The 22609-nt window shown below is 47.9% G+C and overlaps 1 protein-coding gene across 8 annotated transcripts; it reads left to right on the top strand.

The window, feature by feature from the left end:
- The first annotated feature begins 127 nt into the window (after positions 1-127).
- GOLGA2 (golgin A2) lies at positions 128-21316 on the top strand. Of its 8 annotated transcripts, none has more exons than XM_062011450.1 (28): positions 128-236; positions 1488-1610; positions 1962-2042; positions 5428-5562; positions 6179-6222; positions 6359-6422; positions 6880-6939; positions 7466-7546; positions 9231-9269; positions 9784-9846; positions 10090-10183; positions 10855-10961; positions 11525-11583; positions 11819-11960; positions 12923-13012; positions 13193-13300; positions 13397-13484; positions 14284-14630; positions 15438-15551; positions 15841-16065; positions 16318-16417; positions 16507-16595; positions 17168-17321; positions 17406-17473; positions 18053-18155; positions 18360-18466; positions 19037-19205; positions 19310-21316. In XM_062011450.1, the coding sequence occupies exons 1-28, from the start codon at positions 189-191 to the stop codon at positions 19558-19560; spliced, it is 3153 nt and encodes a 1050-aa protein (XP_061867434.1). In that variant the 5' UTR covers positions 128-188; the 3' UTR covers positions 19561-21316. The 8 variants fall into 8 exon arrangements, with proteins under 8 accessions (XP_061867434.1, XP_061867429.1, XP_061867431.1 ...); XM_062011445.1 differs by having other exon boundaries at positions 148-236; positions 14287-14630; XM_062011447.1 differs by lacking the exon at positions 1962-2042 and having other exon boundaries at positions 148-236.
- Positions 21317-22609: the final 1293 nt, after the last annotated feature.

Below are 22609 nucleotides of genomic sequence, written 5' to 3'. Positions count from 1 at the left end.
GCAGCGCGCGGTGCCACACGGCAGGAGCGGCGCTTGGGCCGCCCGCTGCCCGCCGCCAGCAGCGGCCGCCGGGCTCAGCGAGGGGCCGGGCCGGCGCGGCGGGGAGCGCAGGCCGGGGCGGGGCGGAGCCTGGCGGCCGCCCTCGCCGCTCCCCGCCGCGGCTGACGTGGCCCGGGCGCGGGGCGGACATGGCGGACGGCAGCAGGCAGAGCAGGCTGGCGGCGGCCAAGAAGAAGGTGAGGAGCCGGTGGGGGATGCGCTGGGCCGGGCCGGGCCGGGCGCGGCCGGGTTTCTCGGCCCCGGGCGGAGCGCAGCCGCCGGGCCCAGCCGAGCTGGGGCCTCCCCCGGCCTCTCCCGAGGGGCGTGGGCCAGGTCCCCCGCCGCCGCCCCCCGGCCCTGGGCCGTGCTGTGCTGGGGGCCGCCGGCAGCCCCCGGTGTCCGGCGCTGCGGCCGAACCGTCCCGGCTGGCGGCCGCCCCCAGCCAGGGGAAGGCGGCCGGGGGGGCCGGGCCCGCGCTGCCGCGGTGCTGGGCGATCTGCCGGCTTTGGTTTGTTTTTCTTTTTCCCAGGCTTCTCCCTTGATTTTTTTTTCATTTTCCTTTTTTCTCCCCTTATTATTCTCTCCGGAGCGGCTCGGCCCCGTCCGTCCCGGCGAGATGCGTCTCTGTGTCAAAGTCATAGGAATGGGAAAGTGTCCTGAAGCAGTTCAGGCTTCCATTTTGAAATCCTCCTAATAATGGGCTACTTCTCACTTACCTTTTCCCCCACCTGAAGCGTGGCCGCAGCCCAGCCAGGGGTGCTGGGATGGAGGGGGGGGGGGGGCTGGTTGACAGACCTGCCAAGGACTCGCTTGTTTTGGGGTTTTGGTGTTCAACAACATACACAAAAATGCCAGAAGACCTGGCAGGATTCGAGTTGCAGCTTATCAGACCAGTTTTCCTGGGCAAAGTGGTTAGGATTTAAACATCAGCTGTAGGTTGTGTCTCCCCTTAGTTCACAGTTATTACAGGGTCTATGTTGTGTTATCTGTCTGCAGGGATGATTATTTTCCTTCTTAAAACCTAGCACAGAGTGGAAGATCTTACCATCAGGCACTACGTTTTCACCTTGTATCCAGGATTGACTTTTATATCCTTATTGCTATTGATTTTGACCCTAAAACCCCCCAAAATACTTCTTGTAATCTCTTTTTAGTTGCAGTAGGGTGTATCAAATTGTTTCCCAAGAATGTAATTAGCTGTATACAAAAGCTGAACGTTTACAACTTGGAGCCACTTGTCATAAACCCATCACACGGGTTCTTACTGCAGGCCTCTCTGCACTTGTTACTTTCCCCCCCCTCTTTGAAGAGCCTTTCTCTTGTCCTTACACTTGATTTGTTTTCTTGCCCAGTGGAGCTTGGGTTTTGAGGTTTGGGTTTTTTTGACATTATACTCATAAAGGCATATTCTGTCTGAACTTCAGATTATCCTTTTTTTCCCATCACAGCTGAAGGAATATCAGCAGAAGAATAGCCCTGGAGCAACTGCAGGAACAAAGAAGAAGCGAAAGACTAAAGAAGGCAGTAGACCTGCGACTCCCACCACCGATGACCAGCAGCCTCCAGAGAACGTGAGCAGCTCGTTCCTTCTCCCAAGCCGTTTGCCACCTCCTTGTTCTTTGGTTTCCCAGATGTGGCTGGAGCTGGGAAGGGGTTATGCTGGTGTGATGGATGGATGCCTGTATCGCCAGCGTAGGGAGTGTGCTGCAGTAGTTAGCATCTGCCTGTCCTGGAAGGTGCACACTCCAGTCAGGGTCTGTGCTGAAGTGGTGTCTGGTCACCCAGAGCTGTCACACAGCGCAGAGCTGCTGTGCTCCCAACGAGCTGGAGGATGCTGGTTTCTTTGGCTGCGTTTGACTGACATTTTCTCTCTGTCCTTTTCTGAGCCGTTTCTCTTTCCCCTTTTCTTTCGCCTCCTTTAGATTCAGAACATTCTGAAGGTGCTGGTGTCAGACCTTAACCGCTCCAATGGGGTAACCATACCCTCATTGGACAAGAGGAAGGTGAGGCAGTGCTCGTGTCCCTCGCAGTGACCTGCTCTCCCTGCTGCATGCTTTGGGTTCTGTTCACACTGACCTCGATTTTTTTTTGGCTGGAGCCCTGTCCTGACATTACCCACTGTCAGTTGCTTCAGTTTTGTTGCTGTTCTTATTAACGTGGAGCTGTTTGTTACCATGCGTTTCCATTGCTCGTAAGTGCTCGTTTCCTTCTGGTGTGTGTCAAACTTCACAAAGTGAACCTTGTCAAAAACTCTGAGCTGTCAGGAAAAAACAGGAAATGGAGGTGTGACAAGAAACTTAACCACTGAGGAAAACTGCACTGGGAGGAGGTGGTGTTTTCCTAGTCTGTGTTTCTCCTGTTTGGCGTGTCATGGCTTTATTTCTTAGTCTTGTTTCTGAAGGGCAGGTTTCTGCTCATCTCCAGGCAAACGCTGCCCTGAGTAAACTGTCTAGTTATTCCAGCCAACTCATTTTCTGACAAGCAATGAGACTTGCATGGGGAATGTGGCATTTCTGGCAAGTACCATGGGCTGAAATGTGTTCAGGCAGGAGTCGGGTACTCCAAGTCAAGCATTTACAGGCTTTAGTGACTTCACGTTCCCAGGCTTCTGAAGAGGAAAGGGCAGGACGTATGCCAGTGAGCAACAGAAATGTGTTCAGGAGCAAAGATAAACAAACAGTCTAAAAGAAAATAAAAGTCAGGCAGTCAGTGCATTTCAAATTGTGACAGAAGTTCAGGGAAGTCCAGTTTTGTAGACCAGAATTTTCTTCCGTTTTAGTTGTACCAAAGCTCTGCTTTTCATTTTCACTCAGTCACTTTGGTAGCTTATTTCCCCACCATTGTGTCAATTTAGTTGTCATAAAGTAACTAATTTTTACTACATGTCTGTGTGCCTCTAGCAATAAATGTAACTATAGTAATCACCAGGGGTACCAGACATGCAGTGAAACTTGCATGGTGGAACGGAGCTCACTCTTGAGTTGCCTTTGTATCCCTTTTCTCTTTTTTGTGTGTCATAATCCAGCAGCCATCTCATCCAACTCACAAGGTGAACAGCAGAAAGTTCCTCCAACTGGACCTTGCACTTTTAGGTTGTGTATCAGTAGAACCTGGGGAATGTGAAGACATCTGGCCAGCTCTGGGGGTGCTGGATGTGCCTGTCTAGTGTCAGAGCATGGATTGTGGTTGACATTTCAGTCCTGTCATGGAGATTATTTTCAGTTCATGTTCATAAGATCAGTGTAAGTTAGAGCTTGGAGAAAGAGTCTTGCTTCACATTGGAGGGTGAGATGAAGATGGTTGGCCCAGTGCGGCTGCCAAGGTGGCATTTGGTCTTGCAATGAAGGTCTGCCTGTGCTTCCAGTTTTAGTCTTTCTGAAAATGGAGAATTTATTGCTTCTGCTCATTCTTGGCTTCCTAGTTGGTGGGTTTTTTTCCCTCTCTTTCCTTAGCATGGAGAGACACATTTTGTTCTGATCATATGTTCTGGGAATTGGGAATGATTGTGTCTGGGGTTTAAGGAATAATTTGAAAAATCAATATGTAGTGAAAGAAAGATTTTTCTTCCCAGCTGCTGACTTGTAAAAATCCTGAGTCAGGAAAATGCTGTTCAGAAACTCACTTGACACTAATAGGGCAGAGAAACTGATGGCTGGCATCTGAGCCACTGCTGCCATTGGTGCCTTTATGTGAGGCAATCCCCTCCCATCTCACCCACTTCAGCCTTCTTGGCTGGGAAACACAGAAAACCCAGCAAAACAGGAGCCTTTGTGAGAAAGCAAATGGATCCTACTATATGCTAAGCTGAGCAGAATTACTGACTTTTCACTCTGTTATTAGAACCTGACAATGCCCAATTTCCAGATAAGTGCCTTTCTCCTAACTCTTTCTGTTTCCAACAAATTCATCTGTTCAAATAGTTTTGGAGTTTTAAAAATGTATTCCAAACCTGCTTATTGTGGAGGAAGAAGGAAGGAGTTCTTGTGGTTAAGAACTGTCTTACTGTGTTTTGCATCTCTGAAGTGTGAAGCAAAACGAATGTCCTGATCAGAAGTTAAGGCAGCACTTTTGAGATGTGCTGGGGAATGTGTTCCTCCTGTCCATCTTATGTCCTTTACTGATGAGTGGCTGAACCAATAAAGGTGAAATAAACTATAGTTGGAAGAAGTCAGGGAATTCCTGACCTTCCTACAAGCACCTAGCACATGCTGCTCCTTGAGAGCACAAGTATCTGTCCTGCTAAAACGAAATGCAGAAAATACTATTTGTTTCCCTCTGCAGTCTTCCAGCCTATTGCTTTCATTAAACCTGTCTTCACTGTTACTGTGTTCTTGCTGCTTGATTCAGCAGTGAGGTGATGAGCAGGGAAATGGGGAATGCCAAAGAGAGAGATCTCTAGTTTCCTGTGAGGTCCCAAGAGGGAAGCAGCTGAGCTCAGAGGGAGCAATTTCAGGTGGAATAGCAAAGCACTGCAGTACTCTGGTGGGGCTGAATGTTGACAGATGATCTTGTGTGCTTCATAGTGTTGTTAAATGATCAATTACCAGAGCTGCATTGATGAAATAAACCAAATTGCCATAAAACACAAGAACGCCACTAGCCTGGGCCTTTATGGCTCTCTGATGCTGTGTACAAGAGGCATTCATTTGTCTGGTTCACTGTGGCTTGGTAGAGGTGTCATCAGATGCTGCTCATCCTCCCACAAAGGCAGGATGAACACTTGCATTGCTGTCCAGAAGTAGTTTTTTTGCCTCTTCTTTCTATTGAGATTTCTTTCATCACAGGGTTGATAGCTCCAGCAGAGCCACAGGTGCCTGCTCCCAGCCACACTGATTTTGGCCTGTTCATCCATGTCCTGTTTCCAAACTTGCGGTTCATGGCACACCACAAATTTCACCGAGGTTTAGAGGCAGCATTTGAGTTTGACTAACCCAGTTCTCAAGCAGTCACTAACCTGTCCTTTTCCATCTTATTTTGCATAGAGTGATCAGTGTTTTCCCCAGACACATCTCAAAGGTAGTTCTTTTCCAAGCAGAGTGACTACCATCTGGCTTTGTCCTCACTCTCTTTTTGGCAATTCTTTTGTTGCAAATGTAATATGTGAACTTGGAGCTGGGTGACATTATTGCTATGTGTTAAAGAAGTGAGTTTGACTATGGGACACCAGTTCTTCAGACTGGTTCTGAGAGGGCACAGGTCTGGGATAGGGTTTGCTTGGGGATTGTTGCAGTCACTTGTTTGCTCTGGGGAGAACACAGATCCCCTTCCATGTGTTTCTAAAGGATTGACTGTTCACATCTGTCTAGTTTTCACAGGGTGATGTGTTCACATGTGTTTTTTTTTCACTTTGCATGGAGGCTGTAATTCCTGTGCTGTGTTTTGTGACAGGCATACTTTGACAGTGATGTTGCCACTCGTAACACTGAGCAGCTTGCTACCGATGTCCCTGTGCTATCTAACAGCAACAGCCTTCCTAGCTGTGGTTCTGTTCTGCCTGCTCCTGTGAGCACGCAGCTGACACAGGTTTGTGAATTATCATGACTATTGCCATTGAACCCATGTATATTGGTTAGAGAGACCACTTCAGTAAGAGACCAATCTTCATAAATACGGCTAGTTCAGATTTTCTCCTTTTAAAAATACTGCAGTCTCCACTCCCTATCTTAGTCACCATCTCCCTGGGAGAGCAGAGAGAGTAATAGTGGTGCACATTCCCCTGCATCTGCCAAAGCTGTTTTCCTTCGCCTTCTCTCATATTTCATTAGCAGGAAGTACCCTTCATAAGACAGAAAGGCTCCAGTCAGAGAATCTGTGTTTCATTTAGCTACTTAAAGATTCAGTTGAAGTTTTTTACCAGCACAGCAAAGTGTTGATTATACTGATGAATAGTAACAGCAAATGTAAAGCCTCTAACACTTCAGTTTCTCCATTCCAAGAAACCTGGGCCCACACAACTGAGAAATTATGTGTAAGCCAGGACCACATTGGTGGTTTTAAGTTCATCTCTCTGTAGGAAGCAGTAATTACAGGTACTGTGGAACCTGAGCCCAGATGTAATCAAGTCTTAGTGACACATTCTCACAAGTGTGACTCCCATCTTCTTTTACAAGCTTGTAAGTTTTTGTGTTTTAATCCGCAGATGCATGAAGCTGAGGATCAGAAAAATGCTTTGGATGAGAACAGGTAAGTGCTTGTGTGTCTTTTATCAGCTTTGCAACAGGATCCCAACAAGTTAAGGTTTTATTCCTCTGCAGTGCTGGACTGATTTGAGCAGTTCTCTGGGAGAAGTTGTCATTGCAAGGTCTTTCTTTCTTCCCAGGTCTTTCTCGTCAACAGAAAGTCTCCGCCAGCTGTCTGAACAACTCAATGGCCTGGTTTCTCAGGTATGGCCTCCTTTTGAGCCTTTTGGCCTATTAATTCTCTTAACATTTGATGTATAGCTTTAAGCAGTCAGCTCAAGAAAAGCCTCTTCAATCTCAGGTGTCTGCAGTCATCCTACTATACAATATGATATTTAAGTGTTGAGAAGCAAAACATCGTGTTTGAGGGATGTAAAATTTCAGCAGCAGGAAGAAAAGCAGATGAGTAAACAAAGTGTATTCAAAGAAAGATATGTTCTTGATTTTAGTGGAACAGAATCTGAAGTCAATCTGTATAATTCACCTCAGCTTGTCATAGGAGGAGTCTGCATCTATCCTTAGCCAGAAAAGTATGTTTTCTATGCCTGTGTGTGGCATTATGAAGGGAAAGATGCTATAAGAAGTATTATTATGATAGTCAGGTCTTAGTAGTGATTTGTTGCCTTTGGGGATAAAACTGACTTGACTGTTTCATTTCTAGTCTACATCATATGTGAATGGGGAAAGTGCTGTTTCTTCCACAAATATTAAGGAAATGGAAGTAAGTTTTCTCAGTCTATCATTTTTCTTCTTTGCTGCTGTTGATAACTGATTGGGACTCTGTGCTTACAGCAGTGTTATGAAACCTAACGGAATGCACAGGTCACATATCTCACTGTTGAGTGACTTGTGCTGTAATTGGGTAGCTGTGATCAACAGCAGGTAGGTATTGGAGGTGTTTCCAGTTTGGGGACTGGGGATTATCTGGCTGCCATGCAACTACAGTTCTTATTTATGACTCACTTTTATGTCAAAATGAAGCCTCAGCAGAAGGATAAAATATGTTGATGTCCCAGCTGCTTGTGTTGAAACCATAGATTTTGTTTTGTTTGGAGAATCTGATTATATCAAACTGTGATAATGATTTTTTTTCCTTTTTAATTATTGCTTTTTTCCTCCTCTCCTCTCCTCTCCTCTCCTCTCCTCTCCTCTCCTCTCCTCTCCTCTCCTCTCCTCTCCTCTCCTCTCCTCTCCTCTCCTCTCCTCTCTGCTCCTTCCTTTTTCTCCTATCTGCATGTGCCCATCAGACACGTTACCAGGAGCTGGCAGTAGCCCTGGATTCCAGCAATCTAACTAACAAACAGCTCGTTACAAAGATAGAGGAATTGGTAAGAAACAATCCAACCAACCAGTTTGACATTGTCTTTGCTGCTCCTCCATGCTCTCTGGGTGTCTGCAAGGTTATGGGTTCCCTCATGGTGCCACAAGGAAGGCTGTTTCCACAGCACTGTATGGAAAAACCTCTGGAGAGGATCAAAGTCTAAGGCCACTCATGAAAGTATTGGCTCATCTGGGGACTAAGTAACAGAGTTTTGTTGCTTCCATTTAAGTGTGCTCTGTTATCTCATCATGCTTTCCCTGGATGATAGGCATCCTGCTAAAACAGCTATTTCTGGTCCTGGTGTGAATCCCTGAAATACAGACTCCTGGTGCTGGCAGCAGCATGAGAACCTGTTTCTGCAGGTGGTGATGCTGTCGGAAATACACAGCAGCGTGGGAGCAATGGGTCTAAGAGAGAGCCTGGGGCTGGTTTTTGATCAGCTCCTCAGCTTCTCTTGGCATGATGAATGAACTGCTTTGTCCTGTGGCCTGCACAAATTCCTGCTGCTTCAGCTTTAACACTGCAAGAAATGCAGCTAAGTGGACTTGTCTCAGTCTGAAAAGAGCCTTTCTTGTGGGAAGTACTTTTCCCCATTTTGTTCCTCTCTGAACCAACACTTTTCCCAAACTTCAGCACTTCCCCGTGTACCCCATGACCCCTCTTGTTGTTTTATGTTTTAGTTTGGGTTATTTTTGTTCTATTCTGTTTCTTTTTGTCTTTTAGCTGGGCTGCAGAGCTGCATTGTGCATTGCCAACCCAAGATTCTCCTTGCTTGCTTGTTTTTCTATTTGCCTGGAACTATGCAGGGCCTTTGCTTTGTTGTGCACTGGCATTGCTGGAAGCAAAACCTCCAACTCATCGCCCAGCATCTGAAATCGTGTTGCAAAATGCATTGTAATAGTAGTAAAGAAACAGCTTGGCCAGTGTCCACTCTTTGGGAAGGGAAAAGAAGTATTAATTATGTAATTCCTTACGAGGCATCTGTGAGAAAACTGCCAGGGGAACAACAGCAGCAAAGGGCAAACACAGCAGCACAGGATGTGTGGCAGCCTGGGTAGTCGGCTGCTACTTGTGTGCCAGGCAGCACACCTCCAAATACTGAGAACAATGGAATAGAAGGGATGCTTCACCTGTAAGCCTGAAATTGGCTAGGACAGAGTTATCCCTTTCCTGTGCATTTGGCTTCTGCTCGCTCTCACAGCACTTTCTGCAGCAGCTGCCAATGTACGTGCAGCTCTGCGAGGCTTCAAGGCCAGTTGTTAAGTGGGATAAAGGTCTGAGTTCTCAGTTTAAACAAACCCACAGCCTTTGCCTTTGATTTGTGTGTGTGTGTGTTAAAGCCTTTTTGATGAATATCCCAATAGATCAAGATAACTATGATTAATGTCATAGATGTGGGATGGAAGTTTCAGTGAAGGTGGTGGATGCTCAGATACAGGGGTTTCAGTAGTGGTGTTTGGGGAGAACTGTGGTAATGTGCTCAGCAGTGAAACCCATATCTGGCATATCAAGTGTGATAGTGAAGGGAGCTCCAAATCTGTTCTTTTTAATGGCTAAGACAAACTTCCTAGTTTTCTACAGAAGGATAATGGAAATTCTGCTTGTGTTAATCCTACATCATGGAAGTGAAAATGTTTCAGCACTATGACAGTATTTTCCCTTAACACTGGCTTATCGATTTTCTTCCATAGAAACAGCAGAACCAAGAAGCAGTGAATCAGCTGGAGAAGGTAAAGTCTGTCCTATTTTTGGATAGATACAGAAATAGGCATCTGTTTCTCTGAGGAGCAGGAAGCACAGTGGACTCTGGCACAGGCATATGTGATCTTATGTTAGATCCAGTTTCATTTGCAGCATAAGGTTGAATATTTTGACTTAATGAGTGAGGCCTGGCAGGCAGCACTCTTATTTTGACCAAAGCTAATATTTAAGTGCTCAAGTATTGGAGGAGTGCAGTGGAGGCAGGAGACTAAGGCAGTTTAAGTCCTTGCCAGTGGCTTCCATTCCAAACAGAGCCACATTTATGCTAGCAGTGATTGAGCTGTGCTGTCACTGCCACTCCAGGATGGATAAATAAAGAAGTAGTTCAAATAATGGATGACCAAAGTATGTCTTTAAAAATACTGGTATCATTTAGGTGCTGGAAATACTACCAGTGAATCACTGCCTTTTTAGATTGACATAAAGCAAGAGGGCTTAACTATTTACATTTCTGTGCTGAATAGGCATCATTTGTTTACACAGGAAAAGAAGGAGTTTGAACAGAAATTTTCTAAAGAGCAAGCAGCCCTGAGGGAACAGCTACAGGTAAGACAGAGCCTCCACCACAGGAATATCACTTGGCTTCTGTTGTTTCCTGAGTTACTGACCACTCATAGTCTGTATCCTGGAAGCCATGAGTCCATTCCCTCTGGAGAACTGGGAGTCAGTCAGCCAGACTGTACTGCAGTGCAAGAGCTCTTCACCTTTCCCAAATTACCCTTTTGTGGCAACAGTGACGTTGCAGTTACGAGCAAAGTTTTGCACTGAGCTCATTTTCTTTTCCTAAAGGTTCATATCCAGACTATTGGGATTCTGGTTTCTGAGAAGTCTGAGCTGCAGACAGCCCTTGGCCACACTCAGCAAGCTGCACGGCAGAAGTCAGGTAATGGTCTGTGAGCACCAGCTCAAGCTGTTGGTTAAACTGTGGATGTCAAGTCACAGGCATGAGAGTTGCTGGCAGGCACCTCACGACACTTGCTGATTCCTTAGTGAGCAATACTTGGCACTGTTACTGCTTCTGTCATCATAACTCCCCCCAAATGGGAGCATGTTGATCCCTTGGCAGTTCAGGGTCTTTTCTGCATCACTAAAACCTTGTCAGGCCTGTTTGGGCCTGGTGATTACCCCAGGCTGTTCCTTTCTGACTTTTTTTCTCTTTCTTTTAAAACTCTGTGCCCTTTTCTCTGCCCTCCCTCCCTCCCACACAGCTGTCATGTTAATGGAGGTTTTACCCAGGCCTTTGATTTAGAACTAGATTTTAGCAATTTATTCTGTTAGGAAAAAAAAGCCCAACCCAAACAACATCTTATCTGTTGTTCTGCAAAGGAAGTTTCATTATCTCCCTCTAAAAGTGAGGAAGGTAGTTGCAGAGAGCTTTACTGCCCAGAGTTGCTAGTGATTCACCTATAGAGCCAGGAGCGGCACCAGGTCTACTGATTTACAAAGCTCTGCACTGCCTTAAGAGCTCGTTGACAAGGTAGAAAGTGCTGTTCAGCCAGTTCCAAAAAGCTTGTTGTGGTCAAGCCTCAACTGACTCTGCTCTGACTTGTTCAGGGGAAGCTGAAAGCCTTGCTGCTCGTTTACATTCATCTCGCCAGAGGGTATCCGAGCTAGAACGTACTTTGTCCTCCATCTCTATGCAGCAAAAACAGTCAGAGAAGGTAAGAGTCACCTCTGTTTATGCTTAACCAGCAGCTCTGCATTTGGCTATTTGCTTGTTACTACACTACTGCAAAGTCTCTAGTTCCTGCTTAGTGAAGAGGCAGAAATTAACCTTGTTAATTGTTAATTAACCTTGTCAAGCCCTGTATTCTCCACGACTAAGGCAGACTTCACTCGCTTACTGTGACCACTAATCATATGGTCCAGTTGATGTCTTCAGATCTGGCAACTTACTTCATTAGTCTTGCCAGCTCCACACAACAGAGGCCTCACTCAGACCTTGTCCCAGGAGAATCTCCATCAGACACTTCAGTGTTGATACTAATGGAGAAGTTTGCAGCAATAGCCTCGTGTTCAGTCAGTAGCATCACGTTTGAAAAGACTGAGCAGACTTACTCCTGGCAGATCCAGGAGGTTCTAAACAGACCTGTCCTGAGGATTTTGGCAAAGTTATGACCTTTTCTACTTTAGCTGATCTGCTAATGGTTAAACTATTTTGTTTTAACATCTTATTTGTTTGGCTAAAGACTATAGATGAATCAATAATTTCCTTCTTCTCCAGCATAATAAAGAGCTAGTGAAGGAGCGAGACAACCTGAAAATGGAACTGTACAAACGAAGGTAAGTCCATTCTGCTTGTTCCTGCAGAGTAACACTACCCTGCTCAGTACAGCCACTAAGCATAACGAGGGGCACAGAGCACACGTGGTGACTTGGGAGGTTGGATACTCCATTTGAAACAAAAGGTCACTAGATGTGATGTTTCTGTGATTCTGGCTGCTGTGAAGAACTGGATTGTAAATTAATGAGGTGGGCAGCAGCAGACCCACAGTGATGCCACTTCAATTTGTTTCAGCAAAAGCAGTGAGGAAATAAAGCAGCAGAATTCAGAGCTGTCAGAGAAGGTTCACTCCCTGGTTTCCAAGAACTCAGCCATGAAGTTGGATATGGAGGATTTGCACAAGAAACTGGAAATGGCTGAACTGATGATTCAACAGGTAGGGGAGATCACACTGGTTAAGCCATTGCTTCTGATTGAGGGAACAAGACTTTACCCTTGTTTTTAAAGAAAGGCACAAAGTGAAGGCATCCTGTTAGTAAAAGGCTTTCAGTGAGGTCTCTGAGGAACAGAAAGTTTGTATTTGAGGGAGCAGGAGACTGAAAGACACTGAACTGCTAAAAATGTCACATGATGTGAAAGGGTGACTGAACTCACCAAGTGTCAAAACACAGTGACTGTTCCTGCTTGTATCTGTTCAGCATTTGGGTTACCAGTTGTGCAGCCTCCTTGAGAAACCAGCTGGTAGGGCCAGTGTCCCTAACAGAAGGTGCACGGGACAATGGCAATGGAAAGGTCAGCTGGGGAAAGTTAAGAGAAGCAGCCAGTTAGAGAAGGAATGTGTGGAGCCAGCTGTTAGTTCACAGAGCAAGCTGGGTGGTGAGCCTGGCAGGGAAGAAATTCCTCTTCCCCCTCACAGTAGCTTCAGTAACATAAAGCCAACTGCTGCCTTTCGGGAAAAGTAGCGTGTCAGTTGAACCAGCCTTGCTGCTTAGTCCCTTGACATGTTCCAGCTATTGGCTGTAAATTCCTGGCATGTTTGACAGCTTTCAAGGTCACAAGCTTTTGTACCATCTGATCTGGCTGTATAGTATAGGCTCTGGACATGCACAAAGCTCCTGAGCTAAATTGTTTGGTTAAAGGCTATTTTCTTAATGAAAAAAAATAGTAACTATAAAGTTGTGAGGGAGAAGCTGCCTGGCTCAACCTGCTTCACAGGGCTAAAATCTAAGCTTTTCATTTGAATAGTTCTTTTCCCCCATTGGACTTCACTGAGCTGGATCACTTCAAAGAGCTGCAGAAGGTTCCAGCGTGGATCACGTGGCAGGTCACTATCAGGGGAAAGGCTGTGCAGAAATTGAGTGTTAACATTTTGCCATAAACTTTGTTTTTTCCTCACAGTTCTCAAATCAGGCAGGGAGTCTGGATGCAAACCAGCAGTTGCAGATGGCACTGGAGGAGAAGGCAAGCCTGGAAACACAGATTGCTCAGGTAAGAGGTTGTATGAAATATGATCCTGATCTTGACGGCTGTAAAGAAACTTGTGTGGCAGAGGAATGCAGTCTGAGCTTTGCATTACCCTGGTTTCTTCAAGCTTTATCCCTCAAGCAGTTGCTGCCAAACTTATTTAGCCAATCTGATCTTCTTTGTGTTTTATTTTGTTTTGAATAGCTCTCAGAGTCACTTCAGCAGCTCCAGGCAGAAAGAGATCGGTATGTAGAGAAACTGAAGGAGGAGCAGAGCGTTTGGCAGCAGCGGGTACAGCAGCTCTCAGAGCAGGTAACACCATGGGCAGTGTCACAGCTGCTTTGGACAGACACAGGCAGGAGGAAATGCACCAGGAATGTTTTAACTTTCACTTGTGTGGCCTTGCAGCTGCAGACAGTGACAGAGGAGAAGGAGAAGCTTATGGTCCAGATTCGGGAGCTGGAAGCCAATATTACAGAGCTGTTGAACAAAGAAGGTAGGGCTTGCAAAGTGGGGCTTCACATGGCAGGGACCAGCTGGTTTACTCTGTCCCCACTGGAAACTCTGGCACACAAGGTGAAAGAAGGTCTGATGCTGGGAGGCTGTGAAGGCTGCTGAAAGCCTGGTGACCCTGAGAAACCTTTCCTCATAGCAAAGAAGTGAATTCCTTCTGCTCATCAACCAGCAGATGTTCATGTCTTCAGGATCTGCCTGACTGTACTGTCAGCCTGTCTGGCCTAGGAGTTTGGGAAGGCAGGATGCTCTTGCTAGGGCTGTGAGGGAGCTTGCAGCTCATGCCAGGGTGTTGTGTGTGGTAGAATGGGAGAACCATTTTAGCTGGTAAAGCCCTTGAAGCTGCTGCAGTCCCAGCCCTCCCCTCAGCCTGCCCAGGCCACCACTAACCCATAGCCCTCAGCACCTCAGCTCCACGGCTCTGGGATTCCTCCAGGGCTGGGCAGTCCCCCAGCTCCCTGGGCAGCCTGGCACAGGGGCTGACAACCCCTGTGAAACTCAGGGTAAAAACTCTGCCTCAGCTCCAATCTCAACCTCCCCTGGGGCAACTTGAGCCCATTTCCTCTTGTCGTTACTCATTACTTGGGAGAAGAGACTGACCCCCACCTCACTAGTTTTGTTTCTTCCTTCCTCCCCCTCAGTGAGGGTTGGATGCTGCAGCTGGTGATGCCTCATGGATCACAGAGCCCAGTGCTGGGGTGTCCTTTGTGTGTGCATCAGGGATGTGTGTGACACAGCGATTTAGCCCTTTGACCGAGCTGCTTTTGATTCCGTTTCCTCAGCAGTTAAGCCCATGGATGTTGAGCCTTCCTTGCCAGCAGGGCCCACAGCAGCTGAGCTGAGTCTGCAGCAAGAGATCCAGCGGCTGCAGCAAGAGAAGGAGGAGCTGCATGGGCAGTACCAGGCCCAGGTCCGGGACAACGAGCAGCTGAGCCACCTCAACCAGGAGCAGGAGGAGCGGCTGCTGGAGCTCGAGAAGACTGTGCAGCGCTACAATGAGGAGGCTGTGGACAGACAACAGATCCTGGAGGACATGCAGAGTGACAAGGTCACCATCAGCAGAGCCCTGAGCCAGAATCGGGAGCTGAAGGAGCAGCTGGCTGAGCTGCAGAATGGGTTTGTCAAACTGGTACGTCTCTTCCTTGCATCTTTTCCCACTGCTTCCTTCCCTCACTGCTGCAATCCTTCTGTAGCACAGATGGAAAAAGTGAGCAGAAGTGTTACCTGGGTCTTGTCTTCTGAGGCTGTGGATGTTTTGTCTTCTGGGATGCACACTGCCATGCCAGGAGGTTCCTGTAATTCCTGACTCCCTCAGGTGCCCTGGCAGATGATCCAATATCTGCCTAGAGCTGTTTCCTTTTCCCTCTCATCCCCTGGCAGTCTGGCTGTTTCTTTCCCTGAGTACTCCTCCTTGAAAATCTCCATTTTCTCTTCCCTGTATTTGCCCATGAGGTAGAAGTTCTCAGCAGTCTTCTCTCCTGCTGCTGTCATCCATCCTGGAGCTGAATTTTTATCCCTGCTTGTTCCTTCCAGTGTAACTGCTTCCCCTTTGGGGTCCTGGCAAACTGACACATGGTCTAGCCACTGATTTTTTTTCAGTCTTTTCTGAACTCCTCTTGTTTTTGACTGTCTGTGACTCTGGGATGTTCCTACCACCCATCTGCTTTGGAGCTGACAGGCTGTGTTGATGTGCCAGGCTGCTTCTTGGCATGGCCCCAGCACTGATTCCCCTGGCTCTTTCCTTGCCCTCCTCCCATCTTCTGAACCTTTTTGTAAGTTATTTACTGCCCTCAACAGTCAATTAATGGCTTTAGTTATATCCCAGAATAAGACCAGGATGGCACCCCGTTGTATCAGGAGGGGAACGTGGTTTACTGAGAGTGTATGTTTATGTTGGTTGGGGCAGTTTCCTAATACAGTGGTGTTTGTCTTGCAGACAAATGAAAACATGGAGATTACAAGTGCCCTACAGACAGAGCAACATGTAAAGAAGGAGCTGGCCAAGAAGCTTGAGCAGCTGCAGGAGAACCTGGGGGAGCTCAAATTGACGGTAAGCGACAGCTGGTGGGATGACAGGGCAGGTAGACAGCAGTTGATGCAAACTGCTGGCACCTTCCCAAACCTTGATGGAAGGATGGAAATTGGTGTTGTGATGATCAAGCAGGGAGCCTTCCCCCATCATCTGCCGTCTGATGTGGGGGACCAGCATGTGGGTGCAGATGGTGGCTGCCTGCCTAGCTGGTGGCCTTAGGGCAACATTGACAGTTTGGATCATGTCACAAGGATCAGCTTTTCTGGCAGAAATGGTTTGATGTGATGGTTCCATCTTGTTGTGTCAGCTGGAACTGAAAACACAGGAGGCTCGGGGTCTGCAGGAGCAGCGGGACCAGTGCTACAGCCACCTGCAGCAGTACACTGTGGCCTACCAGCAGCTCGCTGCAGAGAAGGAAGAGCTGCACAAGCAGTTCCTGCTTCAGACACAGCTCATGGACCGGCTACAGCACGAGGAGGTTCAGGGGAAGGTGACAGTGGAAATGCATCTGAAAGAGCTGCAGCAGACCAAGGTAACAGTAAAAAGGGGCAAGTGGAAGGATGGGAGGGAAAGTGCTTCACTACACTGAGTCTTAATGAAGTGAAAGGTCGGACCAAATGATCTTTGGAAGGGGCTGCTCTGTGATTCCAGCCTGTGCACTGAAGTGAATGATACTCGTCTGCAGCAGAAGCACTGCTTTTGTGTGTGTGCTACTGCCTGAAGATGTAGGGACTGTTTGCAGCTGGGCTTGTGCAAGTTTGAGTGATCTGCTTCCCTCTTGCAGGAAAATCTAGAAGCTGTAGCTAAGGAAAACAAAGAGCTGCAGGCCCAGATCAGTCAGTTAGCAGCAGACCTGGACGGCAGGATTCTGCACCGACTGGAGGGTGAGTAGCTGCAGCTGGTCTCCAGGGAGGAGGTGGAGCTCAGGGCTCTCTGGGGTATTGCCTCCTTCTTCATCTTCCTCCTGTTACAGGAGACGGTGTTGAAAGTGAAGAAATGACTGAAGAAGTACAAAAACCTTCATTTGAGATCCCAGAGAAGTTTGAAAGCCAGGAAGAAATGGTGAGTCTTAATGGGTAGAAAAGCCTTGGGTTTAGCTCTAGACAAATGCCTGGTTGAATTGCAGAGGTTCCACTGGGTGCATGTGTTTATCCCAGCTGAGGCACAGTAATGAGGGAAAGATGACAGTTCCTTGTGCATAGCAGCAAAACCACGAGAGTTCTGCAGCATCCTTCCAAGACAGACTGAAGTCAGGCAGTGGCTTTAATTACAAAGACAACTCTGCTGGCAGAGCAGCTCTGTAATTATAGCGATGGTGTTCTCTTGAGTTTGGAGGGCAGTTTGGAAATGGTGTCAAATATCTACTAGATTTTTTCTGTAAGTACAGCCATAATGGGAAAATAGTGTGAGCACACAGACATCACAGGAGCTGGTATTTAACCTGCACCTCTGTACTGCGTGGGAATGAAAAAAGATGCAGTAGCTGCTCCCTGGTGTGGTTCCAGCACCAGTCACTTAGTACTTTGGCTTTGTACCCATGAATAAAACGGGGAACACTTACTCTGTCCTGAGGTGCACCATTGATTGTGTTTCCCAGAGAAGCTCTAATGTGTGTACTCTGAAATTCTTCTTAGGTCACGTTTTTGACATCTGCCATGTCCCAGGTGGAGAAGGAGCGGGAGGACATGAGGCAGCAGCTGGCTGCTCAGAGGCAGCAGTGCAGAAGCCTCCTACAGCAAATGGCAGCTCTTAGGCAGGAGCAGCAACACAACGTCATGCTGGGTGGAGGTAAAGCCTGGGGACAGTGTGAATACACTTGGGGCAGCTGCACTGGCCCCAGGAGGAACTGCAAATGACACGTGTCCCTTCCAGGTTCTGCTGGGGATACTGTTCCAGTGGAGGTTCATGAAGCTTTGAAAAGTGCCATGGAAAAACTACAGGTAAGCAAAGAATCTCTCCTGCTTTCTGCCCCACTCTGCTGCTTGGCTTTGATCAGCACTAGGCTCCCTTACAGCACTCACAGGCAAATTATAGGGGAGTGAGGAGCAGGTATTCCAGAATAATTAGCTGCTTCCCAAAACACTTTTCCCTGCTTGCCTCAGCACAGGAGAGCTTGCAGCAGTAACTCCCCTCCCACCCCCAGACACTCTGAGTACACAGTCCTAACACTGACCCAGGGGCTTTGTCTAAAGAAAGGGCTGAAAACCAGAGTGAATGTCTCCTCCCTGCTGGGATGAAGCAGGTGGTCTGCAGGCTTGGAGCTGAGCATGGCTAGAACTTTACCTCCCAACAAGGATGTTAAAAGGCGCTTTCTGCTTCCCAAAATGCAGAGATGCTTTTTTTACACCTTCCCTGGCCCTGTCCTCTCTGTTTCTTTTTAACATGCAATTGGAGACACTTGTAAAGGCAGGAAGAGTTCCCTCCCTAGATTCAGGCCAATGTGAATGTAGGGTGCCGTTTCAATACAGGAATTCTGAATGTGAGCAGTTCAGCTGCTTGACACCACTCTTTGTGTTCAGTCCCGTTTCACAGAGCTGATGCGTGAGAAGGCTGATCTGAAGGAACGGTTGGAAGAGCTGGAACATCGCTGCATCCAGCTCTCAGGGGAAACAGACACCATTGGTATGTCCAGGCACCACCAGCATGTGCTAAAGCTCCCTCAGAACGTCTTAGTTCATTGGGTAATAGAAGGTCTCCAACAGCTTTTGGAGCTGGATCTCTGATGCAGGGCTGGATTTCCTGGATCCTCCTACCACACAGCTGTGTGCTCACTCTGTCTTGTCCCCCAGTCTCCCCAACACTCCTGCCACTTCTCTTGCATTCCAGGGGAGTACATCGCCTTGTACCAGAGCCAAAGGGCGATCCTCAAGCAGCGACACCAGGAGAAAGAGGAGTATATCAGCAGATTGGCTCAGGATAAGGAAGAGATGAAGGCAAGGCTTTAACTTTGAAGTTGTTAATGCACCTGCACAGGCTGGGGGTGACCTGCTGGAGAGCAGCTCTGCAGAGAGGGACCTGGGAGTGCTGGCTGATAACAAACTAAACACGAGCAGGCAATGGGCCCTCATGGCCAAGGCAGCCAGTGGTGTTCTGGCTTGCATTAAGAGTGTGGGCAGCAGGTCAAGGGAGGTTCTCCTCCCCCTCTGCCTGGGTGAGACCTCATCTGGAGTACTGTGTCTAGTTCTGGGCTCCCCAGCTCCAGGAGAACTGCTGGAGAGGGTCTAGCACAGGGCTACCAAGATGATTGATCAGGGGCCTGGAATATCTCTTGTACGAGGAAAGGCTGTGGGACCTGAGGCTGTGTAGCCTGGAGAAGACTGAGGGGGGGAAATCTCATTAACACTTTAAAGTCCTTGTGCCCCCTGATTGAGGGGAACCTCTAGAGGTCTTTTCCAACCCCCACCATTCTGGGATTCTGTGCATTTTGTGACAGAGGCAGGACTGCATACAGTAGCCTGGTCTTTGTACATATGTTTCATGGCCTTTCCTTTCCTTTGGTGCAGGTGAAGCTCCTGGAACTGCAGGATTTAGTGATGCGGTTGGTGAGCGAGAGAAACGAATGGTACAGCAAGTACGTGGCAGCTGCCCAAAGCCCAGAGCTGCCTGTGGGCCCCGGGGACAGTGCACTGCCAGGGGAGAGGCACATGGAGCTGAATGCCACTGATGGAGAGGGTGAGTTGCAGCCAGGACAAGGTGGGAAACAGGGAGGAACCCCAGGGTTCAGTCTCGCTCGTGGCTGGGAAGAGTTACCCACTGCCCGTCTCTGTCTCTTACAGGGTTACGAGAAGTGAATCTAGCAGATGAAGCTGAACAAGAGGCTGCTGTGCTTCACCACGCCCGTTTCTCCCCTAGTGACAGTAAAGCTGCTCAACCCAGCCAAGAGGATCCCACAGCAAAGCAAATAATGCAGCTGCTCAGAGAAATCCAGAACCCTCAGGAGAGGCTGGGCACCCTGCTGGAAAACCCCTGCATCCCCTTCTTCTACCGTGCCGATGAGAACGATGAGGTCAAAATCATGGTCGTTTAAGTGGCACTAAACCTTATTTACAGCCATTTTCTATGATCCTGAAAAGACTTAAGTGACTTGTACGTGGCCATGGCTCTGCTCAGGGCCCTGGCTCAGAACAGATCCTTAACAACAGCAGGAAAGGGGGAACTGCATCAGAGGGAGGTCGAGTGTCAGACTTCACCTTCCCTTTCCTCTTTCTTCCGTTACTTGGTGTGCTGGGAGTACAGGCAGACTCACACTAACCCTGGGAGGCAGCTGGAGCCAGGGGAAAGGGGATTCCATGACTTTGGGTGAAATGACTTAATCCTTTCTCCCAGCCCTGGTGCCAGCAGCCACCTTCCCCGCAGCGGTTCTGATCCATCGCTCCTGACTCTTAACTCGCCTCATTCCTTCCAGGGCTCCCAAAGTAACGTATTCTGGTAATGAACTCTTTGGACTCTCAACAGGTTGGGTTTGGTTCCTGTTCTGCATCTTAAACTTCCCCCTTTCTTCTGCAGCCTGCCTCTTGCAAGTCTGAGATAGGCCTGGGCAGTTGTGAGCAGCCGAAAGCTGCAGGCCCTGGCGAGCCAGGCCGCAGGCCCTGTTGCTCTCCTGGCTGGAGGAAGGGAGTGAGGGTGGCCTTTGGAGTCTTTTTGGTTACTTGACAAAGCTTTATGTGATTCTTGGGAGTGGGGTGGAAATGTATCTGCACTTTGAAGGATGATGTGTTTCAGTTGTATGTGTCTGAAGGTTTTATTTATTTAAAAAATGGGAGAAGTAAAAGGAAACCACTTAATAAACATGCTTGGGTTTGAATTCCTGGACTCTAGGGGCTCTAGTTCTCCATCACTGAGCTTTCTTCTTCTCCCCTCTTGGTAAGGAGGGCATTAGAAGGTTGGAATCCAAGCTCCTGTGCCCGGAGTTGTGTTTGTGGGACACACATCAGACAGAGCAGTGGCACCTGGTGAGCCTTGAGGCTCTGCAGCCCTAATTTTAGGGAGAAAACAAAACAGGATAGGAAGGGAGAGGCTCCAAAGTAGCAGCAAAACACAGCCCTTGGGTGTGCAAGTGGTGAAGGGAACTGCAGGTTAGTTTCAACAATGGAATCCTAAGGAAAAGTGTGGGTGAGGAGTAAGAGACCTGCTCATCAACTGCCCTGTGAGCCACAGAGCAGGGCCTGGGCCTGAGGCCATGGGCACCACCCCCAGGGGAAGAGCGATGCAAGACAGGAATGCAGTATCAACTGTGGTTTGTACAACAAGAGATGGCTCATCTCTGCCCTGTCCAAGCTGGTCAAGCTTTACAGTAGCACAGGGGAGAGTGACTCCCCTCTACTGCCTGAAGCAGGTTAAGGGGGAGTTGGGGTTTTAAATGGTTCATCTTGTTCCCATATACAACTGAAAACAGCACAGGGAGAACAGCAAGTGCTTTCCTGTGACCCACCAGGAAGAGACAGAAGCTGTTTTCTGAATTGGGTTGGAGTGGCAGTGTCTGGCACTGCCTCTCACACTCCTGCCTGCAGGGTTTGTGTACATAGTGTATCTCTGTACAATGCTGTATATTCCTTGGGGACACACTCAGCCTTTTGCAGTGTTTGTTGGTAAATCTGTATCATAAGTAACGGGGCAGAGCTGTGATTTAATACAGAGTGTTATTATAAATGGAATAACTATTTATTGGATGTTCTAATCTAGTACTGTGAAGACAAGACCAGGGCAGAAGGGTCTGCAGGCTGTTGCAGGGGTGACTTAATCCTGTTACAACTTTGCTTTCTGAATAAACTTATTCAGATGGGCACTGACTAGATGTATTTCTTCTGCATAGATCACCTTGAAATTTGGCCAGAAAAATAAGTGAAGAATGAGTTTTAAGAGACCTGCCCTGGCCTTAGTGCCATATTTCACTTGGCTTTCAGGAATGTTGCCCTGTTGTTTGCTGTCAGGCCAAGAGGTCTCTGGGCTGGCACTGCCCACCCAGACCCTGAGGTCAGGCTCATTTTTCACCCTATTCCCTTCATGAGCATTTCCCTGGTCCCACCTTTCCTGGAAGTGAATAAAGAGCAGGAACTACCTCCTGGCTTTAAATGGGGGCAACTGAGCTGCCTCAGCACCTCTGTTTTGAGGAAAAATAGAGAAATGCTTCTTAAAGACCCTAAACACCAAACACCAGGAGAGAGCTGTTACAGTGCCTTCCTCAAAGAGGACACCTTGGTGGACAAGGCAGTAGCTGAGTGAAGGTCATCATGCCTGGGCAGGGCTGGTGGGATTCTCACCAGAACACACATAACCAGCAGATTAGAGGTTTCAAGTTTTGCAATATAAGGCTCCAATATTTACTTAAATGCATAGTTTTGCCTTCAGAAAGATGTTATTCTCGAAGAACAACCCTATGGTCTAACACCAGGGATAGAGGCAAGTGAGGAAAAAAATAGGACAGGGTAGGCCAAGTGATGGTTATTGCCTCAGGTGGGTAGAATCTGAAGTTAGTACACAAAAACATGCAAGACAGAGCTACACCACAGAGGAAGGAATCACTAGAGATCTGATCTAATCAGTCAACCCCCACCAGTATCTACCATGAATAAAATCTTCAAGGAAGATGTTAGACTGAAGCCTTACTATGGAGAGGGCACAAGTACAGCAGTAGCCAGGAGCACTGAGGGCTAAACCAGGCACCACTGCCACAGAGATGCAAGTCAGCAATTCCACTGCTCCCACTCTCCTGCAGAAGTGGGGCTGGAGCTCCATTTCCCAGAGCCTAAGGAATCTGTTGTAATAATTGGGATGACAGTGTTAGGTTCAGGGATTATGGCACTGTGAGAAGCAGCAATCACAAGCTGAGACCCACAGCACTCGCTGTTCTGGCACAGAGACAGGAGGAAAAGGTTTTCTTAGTATGTTATCAAGGAAGAAACCCCTTTTCAGCTGAAAAGCAACCTCCAAGGAGCTGCCCCATGTGTTAGACCAGGGGCTAGATTGCACTGCAGCTACAGGCCCAAGAGACACCACCTGACAGAGAACTACAACTCAACATTCACTTGCCATGTTCCACAAATACAGCCCAGGCAGAACCAGAAGCAATGGTGTGC

This window comes from Colius striatus, chromosome 19 (genome assembly GCF_028858725.1).
Source record: "Colius striatus isolate bColStr4 chromosome 19, bColStr4.1.hap1, whole genome shotgun sequence".
Taxonomy (NCBI): domain Eukaryota; kingdom Metazoa; phylum Chordata; class Aves; order Coliiformes; family Coliidae; genus Colius; species Colius striatus.
Note: the sequence above shows the minus strand (reverse complement) of the source record. Positions and strands in the feature narration are given on the sequence as shown.

What these genes read in the sequence shown, in the direction of transcription:
- GOLGA2 (XM_062011450.1), top strand. Translation starts at nt 189, where the DNA reads ATGGCGGACGGCAGCAGGCAGAGCAGGCTGGCGGCGGCCAAGAAGAAG. An exon ending in TCAATGGCCTGGTTTCTCAG is followed by an intron (nt 6,423 to 6,879) that starts GTATGGCCTCCT and finishes TTTCATTTCTAG; the next exon opens with TCTACATCATATGTGAATGG. An exon ending in AGAATGGGTTTGTCAAACTG is followed by an intron (nt 14,631 to 15,437) that starts GTACGTCTCTTC and finishes TTTGTCTTGCAG; the next exon opens with ACAAATGAAAACATGGAGAT.